The 23,856-nt window shown below is 41.8% G+C and overlaps 1 protein-coding gene across 3 annotated transcripts in view; it reads right to left on the bottom strand.

Annotated features, from left to right (window-relative positions):
* Positions 1 to 334: 334 nt before the first annotated feature.
* The window catches only part of ACYP1 (acylphosphatase 1), a 53,075-nt gene continuing 29,553 nt past the window's right edge, over positions 335 to 23,856 (bottom strand). For all 3 annotated transcript variants that reach the window (XM_085626730.1, XM_085626731.1, XM_085626729.1), the window contains one exon: positions 335 to 936. In XM_085626730.1, coding sequence (XP_085482856.1) covers positions 721 to 936 — 216 coding nt within the window. In that variant the 3' untranslated portion in view covers positions 335 to 720. The remainder of the gene's footprint in view (positions 937 to 23,856) is intronic.

Below are 23,856 nucleotides of genomic sequence, written 5' to 3'. Positions count from 1 at the left end.
GACCTGAAGCAGATTAAGCATGACATTCCGCTTAATTTGAAAGACTTTTATTCTATCTGTTTTAATCCTCTTAACTTGTTCCTGTTTGATCTCAGACTGATGAATTCACTGCATGGCTGTGATTAAAACTACATTAAACAGACTTGGAGCTTTCTGTGTGGAGAAAAAGGGGAGGGGGCTTATAGTCATTTGAGCTTTCTGGATGACGGTTCTTTACCCTTCCTGCTTGAGCCACAGACGCTCTTAAACAAGATGTATATAGCCGCCCAAGACCATACAATGACCAGAGGACCATACAATGACCAGAGGGATAAGAAGAAAAAAGAGAAAAGAAAATGGGGGTAGTGTTTTATTGCATGTAACACCTGCAGACTCCATCTTCCCGCTCTCTCAATGCCACTTTCTCGTGCAAGAGTAGACCATTCCATTCTAAGGTCTCCCAAAGAAAGACAAGACATTAATGAGTTTACTGTGTTGAACTACATTTTAGAGATGGGTGGGCAAAACAGCTACACATCCAGAAACTTGCTTCTACCTCTCTAAATAAAAATACTAGGAAACACATGGTCATAATAAAATAAAATATAAATATAAAAGAACACTCGTACTGCAAACAGGGGACAGATTAGAGCTGTAGTTCCTCCAACAGGTGAGAATGCAACTTTTGAGCGATAATGCAGATAGATCTCCAAGAGTCCAAATGCAGCGCTCTTGTGGAAATTACTTTACGATTGAGAAATCACTGTGCTCCAGCTTGGTGATCTTCCTCTCATTGCTGAATTCAGCTCGGGTGATCCTGGATTTGGGACTCCCTTTTTTCTGCAGCCACGTTTGCATGTCACGGACACGGGAGCTCGGCCCCTGCAACTGCCCTCGAACGGAGTGCTGATTTGTGTTCTGGACCCAGCCAACCAATCCAAGATTCCTTCCCTCTGCCTGTAAAACAAACAGATTGTATTCCATGATTTGGGATAAACAATGGGGAATTCAGGATAACATGCTTGATCTTTCACAACACTTTTTAAATAAATAATGCAGGGCAGCCACATAATAACCATGGTAAATAGATTTTACAAAGACCTTCTTTAATGAATTAAAGTGTTAATAGGGGCAAAGGAAGCTGTGCCACTCTGTCACAAATTGACTTTTTGACCTTTACTGTGCTTTTCAAACAGTGGACACAGCAGTCCACTGAGCGGCTCCATGGTTTTCCTCATTTTCAACCACACAGAAACATACTCTATTGTTCTAACAGTAATTCAAGCACAAAAAATAAGTTATACTTATTTTATCTTTATTTCGGTTGAGAACCAAAAAGATACACACATTAATCATTGACAATGGAGCCCACGGTACAATTATACAGGTAAATAAAAATATTTCATACAACAGGTTCTAATAGACAAGTGGCTCATGGTGACATTTATAAGCACAGAAAAAGTCACTGGAATATATCATTTGCTATGTGTGTACTCAATTAAAACCAAGTAAAAGAGGAGAAACAGGAATAAAGTGCGAGTGCAATAATATCTAACGATCTCCACAACGATCTCTGGGGCTTTCAATAGAACTCTAATGCCTTTATGGATTTAAAAGGATACAATAGTTGAGATAAAAACTAAAAAGAAGATTAAAAACAGGATCCTTTGAATTAAGACACCCTCAAGTCTTAGGATTTTTACTGCAGCTAGACCCTAGCACAAGGGAATAGTAGACAGGAGCCTTCGCCTAATGGCCCAGAACCGGCCAAGAAATTTTGCAACAGCACATACAAAGGATGGTCTGGTAACTGATCTTAACAACCGTAGGGCATCGAGATGGCTATGAGTCCCCAACTGTATACATAGTAGGACCAACCAATTCCTTCTTGGTCTGTCATAAGCTGGACATGCAAAAAAAGACATGGCCCACAGTTTCATTTGGGTATGGGCAGGAAGGGCATCCCTTGGGCTGACTGATGTTGTTTATACAGTGGTTGGTAAAAGCATTGATAGGTAGACAACCAAACCTAAACTGCGTATACAGTTTCCTGTCCCCAGGCACTTTGATTATATCGAAATATTTCTCGAGGTGTTTAGAGGATTTTATGTCTAGGAAAACATCAGTTAAATAGCCATGACGAATCCTCGAATAAGTGGTCTGCTCTACCCATAGCCAATATTGGCGCTTTAGCATGTCCTTAGTATACAGTGGTGGGGAGCAAGCAGACTCATTTGGGAGGCCAACTGCTGCCTGAATTGCGTTGACATATTTTATCCACCCAATTTTGTTATTCCAATCTAGGGCAAACACTTCGTCAAAAGCGGCAACATAGGGTGCCAGGTCAGGGTTGGTGACCAACTTATTCCAAAAGGGCAGGGGACGCAATCTTGCTTGGTCATGTATAGACCTGACTCTCAGGTCCAATTTTAACGGAAGGAGGGGGGTGCTTTGGGGCAAGACTACAAGGCTCCTAAGAAACTTATTTTCGACTGGTGTTAGTTTACTTGGATCCGCTACACACCACAGTTCTGCCCCATAAAGCACACTACTCACAACCTTTGAGCTGTAGAGTTTAAGGGCTGGGGCTACGGGCTTCGTATATGACGAGCAAATCTCCCGCCGCAACACCCCAGATAACGGAGAGAATTTTAGGGACGCCTTGTTCAAATGATTTTTCATGGTCATGCTGTCTGACAACACTAATTCCAAGTATTCGAAGGAATTAACCCTCTCCAAGGGGACATTATCTAGGTTCAGGTTTCGTTTAAAAGGTTTACGAGGAATTATTATCATCAACTTGATATTAGAGGTATTAATAACCAAGCCCTTACGCAACAGAAAGCCTTAAATTGGTCCAGGAGCTTCTGAAGAACCATCGGAGATTTGGATACCAAACAGCGTATCGTCAGCAAACAGTAAAGTAGCTATTTTCTGATTCGCCAACGAAGGGGCATCAGCCGGAGTTGAACATAAAAGGACAACAATCTGGTTGACATAAAGGGAAAAAAGAGTAGGCGCCAAAACGCACCCTTGTTGTACCCCATTTTAACCGACGCTTGTCGTTTGTGGCACTCAGCTCCCTAGTGCATAGTAGGATAATAGGATCCTGCCGAATGCTCTCCCATAGACTAATAGATAAGTGTAGGGAGTTATGATCATCACTATCTCAGGCCTGGTGTATGGACATGTCTTGGACTTAGGGCCACAGGGTCACATCCACTAATATATTGTAGATCCGGCTTGACCCATTAGTTCCTATAAAGGTCATTCCGCCACTTCTATCGGAGTTGGTTCGACCATTGGTGGTCCTCAGCCTGTGTTCCAGAGTGATTGCGTTCAGTTGAAGGGCAGCATGTGACCATTTTTAGATTGGGCGTAATTCCAACAGGGGTACCCTCCAAGCTTTATCCTCTTCGGACACATCACAGGACTCGACCCAATCAAGGGGTTCAAATGTAACATTAAAGTCGCCACCAATTAGCAGCGGGTAACTGACATTCCCATCTCCCAATAAGTTATCCAAAGCAAGTAGAGTTGGTGAACTACTACCTCTAGTGCTCCTAGCATATACATTATAAAGGTCAAAAGTTAGTCCCTTAACATTGACTAGCCTAATCCCCAGAACGTCCGTATTGCTAGTAACCAACTCTTTTGTTTCACAATTCAGAGAAAGATTAACCAAGATAAGTAGCCCCCCAGATGCCCAATCCGCTTTGGCGGGTACAGCTGGTTTGAAAAAGGTCATTAACCCCGGGATAAATATGGGAGTCAGGGACCAGGTTTCCTGAAATAAACATAATTCCTGTTGAGAAACCAGATCCAACCAATTCGGACAGTTGCACTTTCGACTAATACCTGCCAAGTTCCATGAAAGGCTATTCATTGTGACCCCATTAGCTGATTCTGAAGAAAGGGTAAAACCTGCAAAATGGGCACAACTCGACTATCAGACCTTCTGACTAGGTTACTACCCTGGGAACAAGTTTTTACTGCCAGTGATAAGTTAAGAGTAGTCAGGCTCTACTGGATGACGACTCCTCCAGTGGACAGTATGGATGCGTGAGTGGGGACAACATGGTGCGTGTCTATATATGAGTCCTCAACAGGTACGGCAAGGGCAGCAAAACGATTGGACAGTGGGAACTCTTCCAATCCGCTATTAACTATTGGGCAGCACGAGCCATCCTTGTCTAGCGCACTGGATATGACCATATTAGGCTCAGCTGCAGCTGCAGACGATTTAGATTTCTTAGAAGCAAGTTTAAATAGGTTTGGGATATTACCATAACCAGCAGTGGCAGGGAGGGGTTTGGTATGGGGGATACCAGCTAGCGGAGGACTAGGGGCTGGAGCGGGTGATGATAACAGTTCCTCACAATCGCTGATGATATTCTCTATACGATCTAGAATTTCCTCACCAGTCCCTCCTTCCCTCTCATCACTTTTTGCGATTGCTACGGTCTGTTTTTTTAAGCGCTTCTTCCTACCGCCTACCTGCCCGGGATCAATCTCTTCCGCTTCCCCATTACTATGACTGTTATTCAAATGTAAATATGGACTACAGGACAGTTGGGTCTACAACGTAACACAATGCTATGAAGTGACTCCAAAAACTGTAGACACAGGGCACAAGGTCCAAATACAAAGTCGATGGACATGTGGCTGGGAGATCTCAACTTCCACTTTGCTATTTGCAGAGACTTGTGATATTAAGCAATATTGAGAAGGATGGAATGAACAGTACCTTCAGAGAAATAATTTGAGGGGAAGTCTCGACTACTCCCAGGACACAATGACAGCGAGCTGGCCCAGCCCAGTCTCCTACAGGTGATGACGGGCTTCGTCCGGGCACGTCCCCACCTGCGGGGGGAGAGGCTGCGCTATATAGCGCAATGGAAACGCCTCCCCCTCACCAGCGGCAGCTGAAGCGGAAAGATTCTACCCTTGGTGCACCCTGGGACTCGTAGTCCCACCAGGGTGGGTGACGGCTCCAAGGCGTCTCGGGGAAAAGTTCCAGCGAGGGTGGTGTTAACTCTGGGCTCTAGTGACTCTGGGCTTAGGCTCCCGTCAGAGTATTGAGCAGATGGACAGGTGCTGACTGTCAAAATGCCCCCTTCTGATTCTGTGCGTTATTTACCTGTAACTTTAGTTCTCCAGTATTGCCATCTTTCATAGATTCACCTGCTTGAATCATTCCCTGTCGAAGTGGAAGTACCACGGAATAATTGTAAAGCAGTACAGTGTACTACACATAACCTATAATGGCTAGAAAACATTGACTTCATTAACATATCCACATCATTTAGAAGGACCCAAACTTCAGCCAGGTGACAGCACCCTCTAGAGAACAGTCCTCACAGATGTTTAATTCCCTCAAATTTTCAAGCACTAAGGGGCTCAATATTAAGCCTTGTGGCACCCCCTGTTGCAGGGCGTGCTCCAGAGAGTGGAAAGGTGGCACCAAGACCTTGAAAGATCTACCCTCCAAAAAGAACGAAGCCAGGCCAGGGCCGACCCCCTAATTCCTATCTCCTGAAGACGATTTAGAAGAATCACATGGGAGACAATGTTGAAGGATGGCACTTAAATCCAAAAGAACTAAGGCCGCCGAATTTTCGACATCGAGGCTATCACGGATTTCTTCCGTCACTGCCAATAAAGCTGATTCGGTGCTCTGGCAAGATCTGAAACCGTTTTGCGAGGAGTCTAAGATTTCATTTCTCTCGATTAACTCTGTAAGAATGGTATTTACATGAGATTCTACAGTCTTTGCCAGAAAAGGCTGCTGAGATACAGGACAGTAATTACCCAGCTCAGATGGATCCAGTGACGGTTTCTTCAGGAGAGGTATAACTTTAGCATGCTTCCGGTACGGACGCTGTTGTTAGAGATAGATTGACCAAATCCCTACTCGCTGGCGAAATGAGGGTATGAAACTGACGAAAGTGAGCAGGTGTCAAAGAGTCGGCTGAAGAGCCCGATTTAATTTTCAGACAGAGGCATTCAAAATCAGTGGGAGACAATAGGGGAAAAGACGGGAGTACACTAACCACAGCGGATCCAATGTTCCCATGCCCTCCCACTAGGTCAGTGGTGCCAGAGGCCGGAGGGTGGCTCCTATATATCTTCTCCACCTTATTCAAATAGTAACTGGCCAGGTCGTCACACTGAAGACTTGAGGCGATAGGCCAGTCCACCTTCAACCCAGAGCTCTTCATGGCCTTGAGCAGGGTGAAGATTGTTTTGGAGGGGTTATTGCTCGCCGAGATTTTTCCGGCTATAAACTCTGCTCTGGCTCTCCAGGCCAGTTTATGATAGAGCTTAATAGACGCTCGGTATTTGTTTTTTGCTTCAGCATCATAAGTGCGCCTCTAGGTGCGCTCTAGTTATTTGCAGTGTTTTTTTAGCTTTAATCAGCGAGTCGTTAAACCAGGGATTAGACTGCCCTCTTTTTTTTACACTCAGTTTGGCAGGGATACAACTGTCCAAAACTAGCGTCAGCCAATCCTGGAAACGCGTATTTGCATCCTCAATAACAGGTGGAATCTGAGGCTTTTGGCTTAGCAGTAAATCCAAGAAATGATTGATGTTCAACTTGTGCCAATGACGTTGTAAGAGTGGCACCGGGCAGTTCAAAACAGTCTTTCCTTGCCACCGCAGAAAGAGATGAGAAAATGATCTGTCCAGACCACGGGGGAATCGGCGACAAAACCTTTAAGGAACCCAAGTTGGAAAATATAGGGTCCAACAGGTGACCTCCTACATGTGTGCTCTTAGGGACACACTGAGCCAGCTGTCAGGCCTCTAAATCTATAAACCATAAAGATCCACCCTCAGAACAGTCAGTCAACCTCCGCTGGGAGACCAGACACGGCGGGGCAGTGTCCAAGGAGCAGTTGCAATTATAGGCACCCCTCCCACCAGTTACAGGCTCATGGGGCAATTTTTCCTATTGAATCCAAATAAATTGATTCAAGATATCTAATAAGTTATCGGATGCGTGCATTGGGAATCGACGTGCACTGAATTACTTTTGACTATTAGTGTAAATTTGCACATCACATAATTTCGTGAGTGTAGATAGGGATCTTCCTAGTCCTGAAGAAGAAGCCTGGGGAGCTTCGAAACATGTTGACTGACCTAGGAGGCACAGCTCATTGAGGCATATTTACCTCCGTCCCCACTTTTTAACAATACCAGCTCACAGGTGTAATAAAAATTATTTTCTAAACCGACGAGCCAGGTATTTTTTAACCTCACTCACCCATCCACTCCTGACCCTCGCACTCACTCCCCTACCTAACACAGTCGTTTTCACACAAAAAGGTGCTCCTGTGTATTCGTGGGTTGTAGCACGCCCCGGCCCGTAGAAGGGCGGGAAGACCCCTATGATGAAGCATGACACCAAGGGTCCTTTTGGTGTGTGAGGGGTATTTAAAAACACTGTGTTTTTCCCACCATTGTAGGAAACATTCATTACCCGGGAGGACATGACTTTTTTTAAACTGTTCTGAGGGTGGATCTTTATGGTTTATAGACTACAGAGAAGGAAGTATCCACCTCCACTACTTGTGATAAGTAGTACCTCTCCACTCCCCCCCTTTGGTTTTTTCAGGCCTCTAAATCTGCCAGAAAACTTGCGATAACGTATGCCTGTTCTTCCATGTTGCCGCTCAACGTATTTATCCAAGAGGCACACCAGCAAATAGAGCAATCGTAGTACAAACTGCTCTCGTACAGTGCACTTTAACTTTGTCCGTCAGAGGTCCTTCCATCCTTGCAATGACAATGCGGGAAAGTCACTGAAATCCATCGAACTATGCTCGGTTTGGAAAATGGAAGACCCTTACGGTGATTCCCATACGCTACTAGCAGTTGGTCTGTCTTTCTGAATTGTTTAGTACGATGTATATAGAATTTCAGGCATCTTTTAACGTCAAATGTACGCAATGATCTTTCAGCTGCTGTTTATGGATTCGAAAGAATATCCTCAGGACAATAGACTCATTTAGATGAATATCTATCGACACTATGAGAATGAATCTGGGATTTGTTCTGAGAACTACACTATTATCCTTGAACTGTAGAAAAGGCTCTTTAATTGTGAAGGGTTGTATCTCGCCAAATATCCTTGCTGATGTAAGGGCCAACAACCGTGCCATTTTCCATGTTAAAAACTTTTGCTCAGTCTCGTGGCTAGGTTCGGATAGAGCCTTCATCAGTTGCGGATGCATTGTGTTGAGTTGCCAAGATAGAGGAGGTGCCTTAATCGAAGAAAACACTCTGAAAAGGCCATTAAGAAAGTGCTTAATCACCCTATTAGACCACAAGGACGGTGAACCAGTCGATCTTCTATATCGTGAGATTGCTGCTAAATGCACCTTAATGGAAGTATGGACCAAACCTGACTTTGCCAAAAGTAGGAGAGATGGTAGAATTTGCTCTGACGGTGCTGCGATAGGGTGAATATTTGATTTCTGGCACCATAAACAGAAACTCTTTCATTTCAGTTTATATATCTTATCAGTGGTATGAGCTCTGGCTTTCTCAAGAATTTCTCTACAGTCTTGAGGGATGGTAATGGTTGCAAACTTATTGTATTCAGGAGCCAGACCAATAAGTGTAAGGAGGTCGGGTCCGGATGAAGTACCTGGTTATGGTTCGTTATAAGTAATGCTGGTAGGGGTTTCAGCTGGATGCGAGTCTTTTCCGATTGGAGTAACAATTCTGTGAACCAGTGCTGTCTGGGCCATCTTGGAGCAATCCGAACTATTCGGCACAGTTCCCTCTTAATTTTGCTGAGAAGTCTTGGAATCAAGGGGAATTGGAGGAAAAGCATAGGCAAAGATTCCTGACCATCTCATTCAAAAAGCATTCTCCCACGAACCTGGTTGTAAATGCTAACTTGTGTAAAATGGGCGTTTTCAATTCTCTGTGTGGCTTCAGTGGGTGGAATGTTTAGTGTCCTCTTGGTGCACTCTGAGGTAGAACAGTTACTGATTATGTCTAACACCCATCTGTCTGATATCTGTCGCCTTGGTGTAGAACATTTTTGGCTCCAAGTGTTTGGTGGGATGGCGAGGAAATAACCAGCACTCTTAAATTGTCATTGCTTTCTGCCAGCGTCTCTTCCTTGTGAGACTTGTTCCTTCTCAGAGCTTATTTTGTAGAAGCTGCTGCTGGCAGTGATCGGAATTGCTGCTGTTGATAGGAAGGCCGATACTGTTGCTGAAGGGGCTGGTATTGTTGGTATTTGTGTGGCTGATATCCCCCTCTATAAGCGAACAAACCTCTTCCACCTCGAAAAGCTATCTTTCTTAACTGCATGGTACCTAAGGATCTTGCAGTATCTGTAGTCTCTTTAATTGCCTGTAAGGAAGGCATCGTCCACATGTTTCCCAAACTACATCTCTTCATCATATGGCATGTCTACAATCTTGCTCATTACCTCCAGCTTGAAAGATGTGGCCTTCACCATCCTTGTTGTCTCAAGACAGCAGCTCCCTTAAACTGTTGAAACCCTGTCGATGCTATTCATAGCGCAGTCTAATATTTTTGAGGAATTTCTTTCACCTTATTGAAGGATTTTCTTTGCTTCTCCTCTTACTTCGTCAAGCAAGAGATCTATGTATGCAGCGATGTCTGACCACATTTGTCTGTCATAACGGCCTAGTATGGCTAGTGAACTGGCAGCCCACAGTAGTTGCTGACAAGTTGAAAAGCGCTTACCAATGTGGTCTGAGCATCTCCCTTCTTTATACGGCGGTTTGGATATGGCATCAAAGAATTTTTGGAGTAGCGCTGAGCTGCTTGCGTCACCACAGAATTTGGCTTTGGATGACCAACAAGGCATGCAGGTGGGTTTTCCAGTGCCTTATTTTTTTCGTCTGACCTTGGTAAAACAGCAGAGACTGTTGCAGGGTTTTTCATTTTCTTATTCGCTTCTTCTGAAATAAAATCCACTATCAGAGTTGCTCTAACTGGTTTCTTTCTAGGCTCCCTAAAGTCATATAAAAAAAAAATTCTGACTGCTTAATAGTCAAAGGTAACTGAAACCTTTTTGCGGCTCTTTCCAAGAGATTATGAAAGCCTCCAATGTCATCGGGTGGAGAGTCCACCGGTTGCAATGCAGCTGAAGATGGCTCTGGAATTAAATAATTGTCCCATTCATTGGGAATACATTGGTTGTCGGGATTTCCCCTTCCTCTCTGTCCTCATCTGAGGAGACTGCTTCATCTGCAAGAGGCACTGCTATATTTGAAGTTGAAGTCCTCCTAGGTGTTTATAGGTTCCAGACATCTTTTATAGTAGTCTAGCAACATGCCCTGGAGGTCTTGTAACAAAGCTAGTGGAACTTGAACCAGGCCTTCTTGAAGTGGAGGTTGACTATAATGCGGGAACTGTTCCATATATTGTGCAGGTCTTTCTACATAATGTTGCTGTCCTGAGGAATAATAATCCTAGTATTCCTCTTCATCATCTTCTTTGTATTTGACATTAAGTTCTGAAAGACTATGGACTGCTCCAAATTGTCCTCTATTGTCATGAAGCAAGTGATTTGACAGGAGAGGAGAAACATTGCTTGGAGATGTATATTCTGGTCTTAAAAATTCTGATTGCATTTCTCTTGTCGACAGTACCATTGTAATTTTAAAAGACGGCGGAGACCCCTTTTCCGCCACTGAGAGCATTGTCAATGGCTTTCTGATCGGAAGTTTCAACATCATTTATGGTGTCTTTGCCGTCAGTCCTTTCATCGCCGGTTCTTGTGTCGACGTTGTCCTCATCTACAGTGTCACTATCGTCATTATCGACGAAGCTGTCAACATTGCCGTTGATGATGTCATTCTCAACCTAGTTGTCAGTATGGTCGACGGCGATGTTGTGGTTGTTGACATTTCAAAGGGTAATTTGGAAGTTATCATCGACGGTTCTAAGGAGGGATTTTTCCCATGCAACACCAGACTGGGGGGTGGAGTAGTTGGCTCAGATCTCACTTTTCCTGCAGATAATTTTCCCTTTTTTACTCTGTGAAAGTGCTCTTTTGATGCCCTATCCCTTAAAGACTCAAGTCTTTTTTAAAGATCTTTCTTGGGGACTATAATGACCTATGGCCTTTCCCTCTCTTCAGAGTGAGTGAAATCATCACTATCCTCATCAGAAACCACAATCTGTCTTACTTTTTAATTTCTGGAGCCATATAAGAGGCCTCCCCTCTCTATCTTTAAGAATAGGATTTTAGAGGGAAAAGGAGCAGTATATTTTACAATACTTTACCTTGTGGGAAGTGTGCAACCAATAAGTACACTCCTTATGTGGATCTTCTGAATGAAGTGTCTTTTTCCACCAGGTCTGAAATGTCCTTTCTTTACAGATTCGGCCATTGTGAGTAGTCAGATCTTGTCAGGTGTAGGTGGAGTGTTTCTTCGTGGTGACAAATAGCTTTGAACGAGAGAAAAACTGTTGATAGACAGAGCAGAGCTCAGGAAAAATCCCTTCGCACAACGTGCGGTAGAAAATCTAAGGGAATGCAGCCTCTGTGAGGAGTGTTCCAGAGGGTGCCTTCGCCTGTTTGGATGAAGTTTGGTTTCTTATAAATGATGGTTGATAGGTTAATGAAGTGAATGTTTTCTAGCCATTATGTGTAGTATACTGTTCTGTTTTACACTTGATGATTCAAGCATGTGAATCTATGAAAGATCCAGTACTGGAGAGCAAGCAGTAGGTGCCTACTGCCCCCTCATACTAGGTAATGGAGTACTAGAAGGTAGGTGAAATAGTGGTTGAGTGCCACCATTTTCTTCTGTGCTCCTGGAGGGGAATTGCTCTACAGACTCTCCCCTGTGTTATTCCTCCAGTCCCCCAAATCTCATGTACTTTCTTTGTAGCAAGAGGTGGGTAGAAAGGAATAGAGATTGTGTGGTCACATATTCTGTGTGACTTGGAAAATAATGTTAAAAGGTGCAAAGTATCCTACTACGGACAGACTGAGCGCCTGCACAAAATGATAGCTGCCTGTTTTGAGGTTGTCCTCACCATGGGCATGCTTCCCTAATTGCTGCGGAGCTGGGGCTTTGTCACAGAGTGACAGTGAGGAGTTAAAGGATCAATGTGAATGGTAAACAGCGAAATACAGTGAATTTAAGTAAAATATAATTACAAAGAAATTGAATAAAAACCAAACAATTTCATGAAATAACTGGAGAACACCGACTATTATTTTTCACAATCAAGAGAGAATTGGCATAAATTGAATTGAAGTTTTGATTTTGCACGATACAATAACAGTAGTGCAACCAGGGAGGACACCATTTCCATGCTGGGAATAAACAGAGACCATAAAGGTAGCTTGTGGTTGCCGGACTGGTAGGGGGATGTTGGACAGGAGGATTTGAACAGGACTTTTAATTTCATGCCCAGCACATATGCCAACACTGGATACCGAGACACCATTTCCACTACCCTGGGCTCTGCGTTGTCTACCGATGGAGAGGCTCTCATTCAAAGAATTCAATTTCACTCTCGGCAAAGCCACATTCCCTGATCAGCAGCCGCATTTTTACCAGACTGGAGGAGTGTTGACAATATTAAGGTAGTCTGGACTGTGGTTAGTATTTGATTCCCCCCCGACACCTTCTAAAGAAGAATAAATACTGGCCCTTTGATCAGTAGGGCTTGTACTTCGTTTAGACTCGGGGCAGAGCTTCACCCGATTGGATTGGGACCATGCATGCGGCTCTTTACCCTAGAGTTAATAGACGAATTTAGGGTGAGTTATAATCCTGCTATTGTGAACAGGCCTGGCAGATGTTTATGCTGAACTGGCAGCATGCAGAGAGTTCTGTTCCTGTCAACAGTTCTATGTGCTGGAGTTACAGAGACTCATCTTGAGTTCAGATGAAGAATAGTATATGTAATCTATTGCAAAATGCTTTGCAATCCCGCTCACATACAGGACTATTCAACACAAGTATAATCCTACATCGTCCCTACTCATACCCTACTAACCCTGATTGCAGGGGAGGCTACTCTGTTATGGTGGAGGAGCGTCGCGCCCCCTGTTGAAAGCCAGCAGAGGCAAAGGACAAACATAAAATTATAATAAAAAATGTTTTAACAGCATTTTATTTTTTGTCCTGCACGCCACGAGCTGAGGGAGGGGCGTGGCCACCTATAGCGATGCTGCAGCACCAGGGAGGAAGGTGGAGTGGTGGGGGCATGATGATTTGGCCGGTCAAATCGTCATGCGCACTTAGCCTTTCTCCACCCAAGCTGTGCTGTACAGCTCGGTGGAGAAACCCACACAGGCTCCCAGTCCATCTCTCAGCGCCGAACTGAGGCACACAGACCAATCCCAGCCCTGCTCACATGCTGGGAATATTATTCCCAGCATGTGAGCAGGGCTGGGATTGGGAGCTGGGAGCCTGCGCATTGTGCAGCAGTTCCTGGGCGGGACGCAAGAGTGGGGAAAAAGGCGGCGGCTGTCGGAGCAAGTTGATACTTGAAATTAATGGGAGGGATGAAGATGATTTCAGTAACATGTTATTTTAAGATGTGTATGTGGGTATACATATAATTGTTTTGCAAAAAGGGAAGCGGACCTATTTCTCTCATAAGTTAAATACATATATTTAGCGCCAGGATGCCTGCAAGGTGATAGTGCGCTGTATAAGTATTAATAATAATAATTAATTATATATATATATATATATATATATATATATATATGCGCGATTCTGCTGCTTACTCCTCTCCCCAGTCTCCGGGATACAAAGTTTTTATATTATAGCCTCTGTCTAGAAATCTTTTTTTGCAATCTTCTTGTGCTTTTTGTAAATCGGACATGCAGCTACAGATGCGTTTGATTCTTAACATTTCCCCGTAGGGGATGCTATTAATCAAATGTCGTGGATGGAAACTAGACGAATGTAATAATGAATTCCCTGCCGTCAGTTTTCTGAAAAGCTTAGTTTCTAGTTTGCCATTTTTCACATAATACCTCCACATCCAAAAAATTAATGTTGTGATTGTCAATTGTAGCCGTAAAACTTAAATTAATTTCATTCATGTTTAGGCTATTAACAAAATTGTGAGCATCTTGTAGCGGTCCATCCCAAACCAGAAAAATGTCATCTATATAATAGTTTGACATGGTTTTCTACCACAGAACGGTGCTCTACACCGAGGACCAGCTCCTCCCACCAGCCCATGTGAAGACATGCATAGCTGGGGGAGAAGCTGGCCCCCATCGCCACGCCCCGTGTCTGCTGGTAGACAGTTTTGTCAAATAAGACAGAATTGGGTCAGATCGCTTATCATCATATTGTGTGCAGAAAGTCTTGGTTTTCCTTTCCCTAGAAAATGTTCCAAAGCTCTTATGCCATCTCTGTGTCTTATACTTGTGTACAGGGACACTATGTCCAAAGTCATTAATAAATAACTGTTCTGCCATTCGAAATTGTTTATTTTCTGCAGGAAGTCACTGGTGTCCCTTATGTACGTGGGTAATGCTTGTACTAGTTCCTGTAGAAAAAAGTCAATGTATTGGCTGGCATTTTCTAATAAGCTATTTTGGGCCGAGATGATAGGTCGACCCGGGGGATTCTTGACATCTTTGTGTATTTTAGGGATAAAATAGATATTGGGCAGCATAGGGTTGTCTTTGTGGATGAATTTATATTCGTCCATGGTTAAAGTTCCTGCACACTTCCAAGCCAATAGTTTGCCATAGAAATCATTTTGAATTGCCTTGACTGTAACCCAATTGCTGATTTTGTAGCAGGTTCTGTCATTTAAATGGGATGATGCCTCTTTCATATATTGTGTTCTGTCCCATAAAACAATGTTGCCCCCTTTGTCTGCACTTCTGACGATCACATTTTTGTTACTTTGTAGTTTTGACAATAATGTTTTGAGCTGTCTGTCTTTGGGGTGCCATTTGGATTTACTTTGCATCACCTTGTAATTAAGTTTTTTAATTTCATTGATAACTTGGTCATTAAAAATGTCAATACTGTCTCTTGGCATTATGGGATTAAACGTAGATTTTCGTTTGAAAGTTGTATCTTTTCTGTCCACTGATAATGCCGCAAGTTCCGGGGAACCCATAATTTGACTTGATTCATCCGAATTTGAAACTTGGATAATGTTTGTTGCCGTCCTCATCGTGTGATTGTCATTCTGTAAATCTAGTAAAGTTTCAAGAAGAAGATCTTCCGATGTTTGTGAAATTTCCACTATGGATGCTTCCGCCGCTTTTGTTTTCTTTTGTGTTTTTTCTTTGTTTGTTTGATTTTTTTGTTTGTTTTGACGTTCTTCATCTTCATTTGATGATTTTGCTTTTAGTTCATGGTATTTGTTTAATTTTAATTTTCTTATAAATTTGTATACATCCATTCTGGTATTGGCGTAGTTGAAATTAGATTCGGGACAGAAGGAGAGACCCAATGACAAGATTTGTTCTTCTGCTCTGGAAAGGGAGATATCTGTAAGGTTTATGATAGTTTTGACTGTATCATCATTTAGTTGCGTTTCCACCAGCCTCTCCCTCTCCCTCTCATTTGCTTGCTGTTTGTTGGCCGCTCTGTTGGCCTTTCTCCTCTGTCTCCGTTTGTGGTTTCGCCTCTTCCTCTGGCATTCTCTTGAGTCCTGGGGCGCAGGGTGGCTCTCCGTTCTTCCACTAAAAAATTCATTTCCTCCCCTGGTGATAAATTAGGTGCCACTATTTTTGGGACTGGGGGTTGACCATCTAATTCAGCCTCACTTTCCAGATTGGAGCTAAGATCCGAAGTAGATACGGATATATGAGTGGCTCTGTGCATAGACGTTTCATTTCCTGTAACATTTTGTTGGGTCATTTTCTTAGTTTTCATTATATCATATTTTTTGGAAAAAGTAAAAATGCGGCCGGATTCATAGTCTATTCTGTCGCGATGAAATTTGAAAGCTTTTCGTTCTTTGATTATGTCTTCTTCCCGTTTTAAGCGTGCTTTCATTTCCTCTCTTAATTTTTTCTCCTCATCGCCTTTGTTCATTTGTTTGATTTCATCATTCAGAGTCTCTATCTTTTCTTGTAGTGCAATTCGGTCAATTTCTGCGTACTTTACCAAAATTTCAACAAGTTTTCTTGATGAATCCAAGTTGCTTTGGGCCCAGTCCCTCATCATATTTGGATTGGGTTGATCGTAACTGGGAGCTATTAGAATTCTCAGACCTCTTGGAATTCTATTAATATCCAAATAGCGTTGTAATGATTTATTTTCCCACCATTTTCCTTGCTCCGATTTTGACAGTTTTTCTAACAGCCTGAACTTATCTTTGATGTGGACGTTAGGTGAGATTTCTGTCCCTTGATGACTGCCCATGTTACTTGGTGGTATGTTGCTAAAAATTTCCGAGGCCGCCGCCTCTCGGTCCTTGAGCGTGTCCGCCGACATACTGCAAATTTCTTAGTAAAATAAAGAGTTTAGACGTAACGAGCTAATTTGCAAATGCAGCCCGCTATTGTCGTCACTCGCACAAACCACTCTCCCCGCACTACCGTGGAACTTCCTACCTTGAAATGTTCAATCTTCGGCTGGCGCGTCCTCCGACACTGCTTGCCGACGAGAGCACCTCAGGCTGGTTGTTCTGTTCTGGCTGCGGGGGGTCGACGGTATAGATCCTTACGGGGAAAACAATCCAATTACCTCCGGCTGAAGGCACGGAGGTAAACAAGCTTCTAGTATTCCGTCGCTTCCAAATGAGTGGGGATCCGTGCAAGGCTGCCTGAAGCTGCTGCAGCCTTAATATGCGATTCTGCTGCTTACTCCTCTCCCCAGTCTCCGGGATACAAAAGCAGGCACGGACCACGATTCGGTGCAAATTCGTTTATTGCTTGCTCAGTCGGCCATGACGCGTTTCGGTCCCTCCTGGACCTTGATCACATGACAACGCTACTAGTCTTCAACCGCCATTTTGTAGTTATAGAAAGTGCAAAGTGCAAAGTGCAAAGTACAGCATGGAAAGCAACAAAATACTTCTGATTCATTACAAGTCGGAATAATGGTAACGTGAGAATATAGCTATTATGCTTTGTTTTACACTGGACATAGAAAAAATCAATCTAGTACCAGGTTAGAAATTGTTTTTGGAAGCTTAAATGCTTACAGTTATTACAATTTAGAAAAGCTTTGAAAAACATATTAATAACTAATCGCATCGTAATGCATAAAACTTTTTTCTTTTTGAATGTTCTCAATATAGCTCTAAAATTTCATAAAAACAAACATATAACAATATTTATCTGCAAATTCCATTGTGATGTTAAAAGTGTCATTTTTGAAACGTAACAGCATAAATGCAAAATAACATCCTTGTATGTTAAAATGACATATGAAATCGAAAAAATACTAAACTGTCGCTTAACCATCCGTTGCTGTTAATAAAATATGGTGTGACTTATCGTGCTTAGTAAGTGTGTAAAAATAGTAAAAAGAATTCTACGATTTAAAAATTGATCAGAACAAGGGGGGGGGGGCATCAAGTGACAGCAAATGGCAGGAATTGTCTTGGTTATATTGCAGACTCGGTTCGACTAAAAACTAGATAAATATGTATATAAATATGTGACAAATATAAAACTATATAAATATATAAATATATATAAATATGTAAATAATTAAAAACATTTATATACATATTGTATTGAGGAGGGGAAAAGTAGTTAAGAATGATTGTTGCCCGAGTCATATAGTTTATAGGCAAAATATGTTGCTCAAAGTTGGCACCGTAGGTATTGTATCCTTGACCCATCTAGATGCAGGTGTAAAGGTCCTCAGTGGCATTGAGACCTCCCGGTATCTTGCTATCTAGATTTAAAATGTACCGGGTTTCTAGTTTCCGTAATGTATTTTCCCTGTCTCCTCCTCTTCTATTTTTAGGTACCGCGTCAATCAGATAATATGACAGGTATTTGGGGTCACAATTATGTTTTTCTTGAAAATGTCTAGCGACTGGGTAAGAGGGGTCTTTATTATTAATCGCTCTTATGTGCTGTAGTATTCTTTTGTTAGCCGGGAGTTTAGTGCTGCCTACATATTTAAGATTGCAGGTGCACTCTAAAACATATACGGCGTAATCCGATTTGCAATGTAAAGATTGTTTTATTTCTATCTCTTTTTCACTGAAGGGAGTTTTGATATATTCACTTTAAAAAACCATAGGTTTCACACAGGTTATAGTTAGGTGGACATTTCACTCGTAAAATACCAATGAAATTCCCCCGTTATAGTTAGTTCAGATAACTATAACTCGCGCACCCGCAATCCACTGCTCATGACGTCACATATTACATCACTCATGACATGGTCAGTGGCATCACTCATGACATCACTGATGACATCATCCTTGTGATAGAGTGGCGGTCGCGCGAGTTATAGTTATCTGAACTAACTATAACGGGGGAATTTCAATGGTTTTTTACGAGTGAAATGTCCACCCAACTATAACCTGTGTGAAACCTATGGTTTTTTAGGTGAATTTGCAAGGTTTTTTAAATGCCAAGTTATGTATTTATGAATATTTTAAAGATTTTTCACCGTGCGTGCACCGTGCGCGCGCTTCGCGCACCGTGCACGCGCATTGGGGGGGACGGTACGCTGCGCGCACCGTGCGCTCACCCCGCGATTTATATAAAAAACAAAAAAAAGTTTATTTCACCATTGGGGGTCCTTCTGTGACCCCCTGACAAAGGCTAGGGGGTCAGGAACTCTCTTCCCTGCCCCCTTTTCACGTTTTTCCACCTTTCCTTTTCAGTGCGACAGACAAGATGGCGGCCGACACTTCCTGATTTCGACCGATTCGAATGTTGACTGACATCGAACAACCAATCAGAATTACGCTTGCGCACGTTAGGGTGCGCGCACGGTGCGCGCACGGTGCGCGCTTATAGATATTTATATGTTATGTTATGTTATTAAAATATTTCTAGAGCGCACAATCACCGATTGGTTGCTTGGCGCTAAGATCAGCAGTAACATGAACATAGAGGGGAGAGTGTTTATGAGAATGCTTGTCTGAAGAGCCAGGTCTTCAATGCTTTCCGGAAGGATATATAGGCTTTTAAATGCAATTTTCTCAGGAAATACTGAACAGATTGACTCCAGATATGCAAAAGGCACTTCCCTGACCTGAGGACTAGCCCTTTGCCAAATTTCAAGTAATTCTGTTCAGACGTTCGGGCTGTACCTTCGACTAAATGTCCTATGGGAAAATGCATGGGGAAAACGCGTTTTGGGACCCCCCTTTTTTCTCGGCTCCGCTTGACGAATCACCCGAGACTTTCAGCGTAGGAGCTGAGCGGAGAGCCCCATTAGTTTTGAAAATTTCGCGAGGATTCATCAACCGGCGCCAAAGTTATTCAAAATAGAATTTTTAGATTTCCTATGGAAACACGATCCTAACTATCTACTGGCGACCGCCAGTAGATATATATATATATATATATATATCTCACCATTCACCAGTTCGCGCAGTAACCCCAGCCACTCGCAGCGGCGGGCCCAGACGGGTCGCGACTCCCGAAAATCCAAACAATACGTCTCCAGTATCAAGAAAACGATGTCCAGGCCACTTTTAGTTTTCAGCGCGTATTTATTGTCAAAAAACGCCCAGTCACTCGACGCGTTTCGGAGGGAAGCCTCCTTGTTCACGAGTACGAGTGTATGTGTTTACACAAAGTTTATACAATCATGTGACACCTTCAGTGAAAGTAACTGAAAACAGACTCTGTGCTCTTGCATACTATTGTGGGGCTAGAAAACAGACTACAAACTTTTGTGTCGTTTTTCATTTTTGGAGTTTGTCAGTATATATATATATATATTACATATATTAATCCTTTCTCTTAAGGCAATGGTTATTTGACATTTAATACCATATACGTTGTTACTGAATTTTATGACACATTGTAGCAACAATAATTAGTACCGTACATTTTTATCAGCGAATTCATTTTAAATCTGCTTTATCGGACCAATGTCAAATAGCGCACAATGTCAATTAAACCCCAGTGGGTATACGCGATCAGCTCACTCAATCCTCCATTATATAAACTTCCAGTTTTGTGGTCCTGTCTTAAACTCTCCTTAAAGTATTCAGCACCAGTCTGTAAAAGTGAAGTTAAAAATAAAAGTCAAAACATCTATATATTGTTTACATACACTAGTTCAATTAAAAATACAAAGGAGTTGTGAGTGCATGTCTTACAGAGTATTTTTTTCCTTAGAACAGGGATACCTCATCCCACCGAACAAATCATGTACCCATGGTTATACTGAACTGTATTAACCCAAATGTACTGCTAGCGCCTCATCACAGTTGTGTCCCTCTGGTTGCATGGTGTGATACTTGATAATAAATCTAGACTCTAATTTTCTTAGTTCTAGAGTTCTATCACCCCCACGTGCTTTTACTGGAATATTATCTAGAACACAAAATGAGATGAGGCTGTTATTGCTCTTATGGTGGGTGGCAAAGTGTCTCGCCACCGGGTACTGTCTATCTAGGTTTTTTTATAGCCCTCAAATGTTCTGGTACTCGTTTCTTAGCTGGATGTATTGTGCTTCCTATGTAGTACTTATCACAGGGACATTTGAGCGCATACACTGCACACTCAGTGTTGCACGAAAAATGTTTAAGAATTTTAAAGGGTTTACAATGCGTCGAGAGTTTAACTTCCTTTACTTTAGTGCTGTACTTGCATGCTTTACATCTTCCGCATGTATAAAATCCTTGTACAGTACTTCTTTTACTCTCTGGTGAAATCAATGTTGTACAGACCATGTCTTTCAAAGATTTAGGTTTCCGATATGTTATCTGGGGATAGTCAAGAATTTCTTTTGTTAGGTCTTTGTCAACCTTCAGTACATCCCAGAAATTACTTAGGGCTTTTCTGACCTCCCATGCTTGTTGATTAAAGTTTGTTATAAACCGTACATTCCCTGTCATTTTAGGTTCAGTTGTTTCTGGTCTCTTTTTCAATAGGTCACCTCTTTCTCTCTTTTTCGCTTTGTCTAAAGCTTTCTCTATGCATTTAGTGGAGTACCGTCTATCTTTGAATCTTTCACACATTATTTTGCTTTCATTTTCAAAATCATCTGCAGTACTACAATTTCGTTTGGCACGGAGAAGCTCACACAAGGGGATACTATTTATGAGGTTACCGGGGTGACAACTGTGGGCATGCAACAGACTATTCCCAGCTGTTTCTTTTCTAAATAATACCGTTGTTATTGATTATTCATGATATTGATGCGTAAATCCAAGAATTCTATTGTTTTATCATCAATGTGACTTGTGAATGAGAGATTCAATGTGTTCTTATTTAGTGTATTGACAAAATTAATGGCTTCACTTTTACTGCCTTCCCATATGCAAAAAATATCGTCAATATATCGAACCCAGGTTTTTACCTTGGTTTTGAATTGGTCTAAGGGTCTGACTACTTGCTCCTCCCACCAGCCCAGGTACAGACCTGCAAAGCTGGGGGCGAAGCAAGTACCCATCGCGGTTCCCAGAATTTGACGGTAGATTGCATCATTGAAGAGGAAAAAGGTTTGCGTTAGACAGATTTTAATCAGGTCTAAAATCATTTCTGTGTGCATGAAAAAAGACACAGATCTCTTCCCTAGAAAATGTCTGCACGCTTCAATTCCCATTTCGTGTGGGATGCTTGTATAAAGGCTGTTGACATCCAATGTCATCAATAAACAGCCTGGATGCCAGTCAGCTTTGTCTATCTTACATAAGAAGTCACCTGAGTCCCTAATGTAAGATGGGAGTTCCTGTACAAGAGGTTGGAGAAAAAAAGTCAACATACCTCGACGTATTCTCTAGACAACTTCCCCTTGAGGATACAATCGGTCTCCCCGGGGGATTTGTCAGATTTTTGTGTAACTTGGGAAGCAAGTACAGAGCCGGTATTTTAGGATATTTACATTTCAAGAAATTATATTCTTCTAATTCTAGAAGACCTCTGTCTTTCCAATCATCTAGTTTTACTTGATAATCCTTATTGCTTACCTCATAGAGCTGTTTACTACTGCTCTCATACTTACTTACATCATTCAACTGGAGCAGACCTTCATTAATATACATTTCTCTTGAGAGCACAACAATATTGCCTCCTTTATCAGATTTTTTTATTACCATCTGTTTGTCATTTCTAAGGCTTTCTACTGCTTCAAATTGTTTGACTGTAAGATTCTTAAGTCTACTTTTAACATTTTTAGACAATTTATCAAACTCTTTGATCACTCCTTTCTCGAACACATCTATTGACTCATTGACAATTTGTGGTAAGAAAATTGACCTTGGTTTAAAACCGCTGTCAAAGTTGAGATCCAACCTTAGGTTTTCATCCATAAGATTTAGAATTGGGTCATGATTGAGACTGGAATCTTGATCAAGCTCACACAGTGTATGTAATAATTTAACATCACAGATTTGAATGTCACTGGGTTGTTCATGGTTTTCCAATCTTTGCTCTCTAACTTTGGTAGCGAACCACTTTTTTAATCTAAGTTCATGTGTGAATTGGAATAAATCAATTCGACTTTGTGTGTATTCAAAATTTGCTGAGGGGCAAAAAGTAAGGCCATAAGAAAGTACCTCAATCTCAGTTTCATTCAGCTTTCTTTTGGAGAGGTTAATGACCGTTTTGTTGTCCTTCATTTTGTTTTCTTCTGGCCCCTTGTTCATCTTCCCACAGGGCTTAGAATTTCTTCTCTTGCGGAGGTATTGGATCTGCCGTCGCCTCTGCCTCCTCTTCCACGTCCTCTTTGACTTCCTGTGCTGGATTTGTTGGCTAATCTTCCTTGCGCCACCAGGGAGAATTCCTTTAAAATTAGATCTTTTGGTCCCACTATTTGTGCATTTATATCCGGATATTCCCCACCACCTTCTGACGTTTCTGCTCTTTGTTGGTCATTTGGTGTGGTTTCCACAATCTGTACTTCGGTATCATCCAGGGGTTTATCTTTATTTGTGTTTTGTTCAGAGGAGGCTGTTGTACTGCGCAGGTGATCATATTTCTTGGCAAAAGTTAGTACTTGCTTTGTTTCTTCTCTCTGATTTCTTTTTCAATCTTCTCAAGCCTGCCCTCCATTTTGGTCATGTCCGAATCAAATTCCTCCTTTTCGCAGAATAGCTTTAACTGTGTGATTAATGCGTCAATTTCTTCAGTGAAATTCTATTTAGAAACCTAATATTTTTAATATAGTCCTAACTATAACTATCTACTGGCGACCACCAGTAGATAATATATACATATATATATACATATATATATTATCTACTGGCGGTCGCCAGTAGATAATTATAGTTAGGACTATATTAAAAATATTAGGTTTCTAAATAGAATTTCCTGAATTCATCGCATTGTTTTCAGTAAGTCTTAAGTCAAATTATTGCCAACACTTTCATAAACAATATAATAATCACTAATTCTCATTTTCAAATATAGAATAATGCCCGAGTGGGCCATTGTTTTGAGCCACTATCCTCAATACTGAACCTTAAAATATAACCACTTCAAAAAATTGTGTGCAAAACAGTGCAAAATAATTTTAAAATATCTATATGAAAAGATTTTTTATCGTCACAATATAATTCGAGGGAATGCCAGATAGTTTCTCGATTAAAAGACTTACAATGATATGTGGGATTTATATTCTTATTAATCATTCCTGCTTGTTGATAGTTGTTACTTTACTTCCTCAGATCTCACTTTTCCCATCCCTTATCATTGTATATAAAAAGCTGTCCTGTATCTCATATCAGTCATAATGTGAGCCCACATTAATAAGAGTTAAAAGGGCTATAAACAGGTAAAAA

Source organism: Triturus cristatus, chromosome 9 (assembly GCF_964204655.1).
Source record: "Triturus cristatus chromosome 9, aTriCri1.1, whole genome shotgun sequence".
In the NCBI taxonomy this organism is placed as follows: Eukaryota; Metazoa; Chordata; class Amphibia; order Caudata; family Salamandridae; genus Triturus; species Triturus cristatus.
This window is presented reverse-complemented; position numbering and strand designations above follow the sequence as displayed.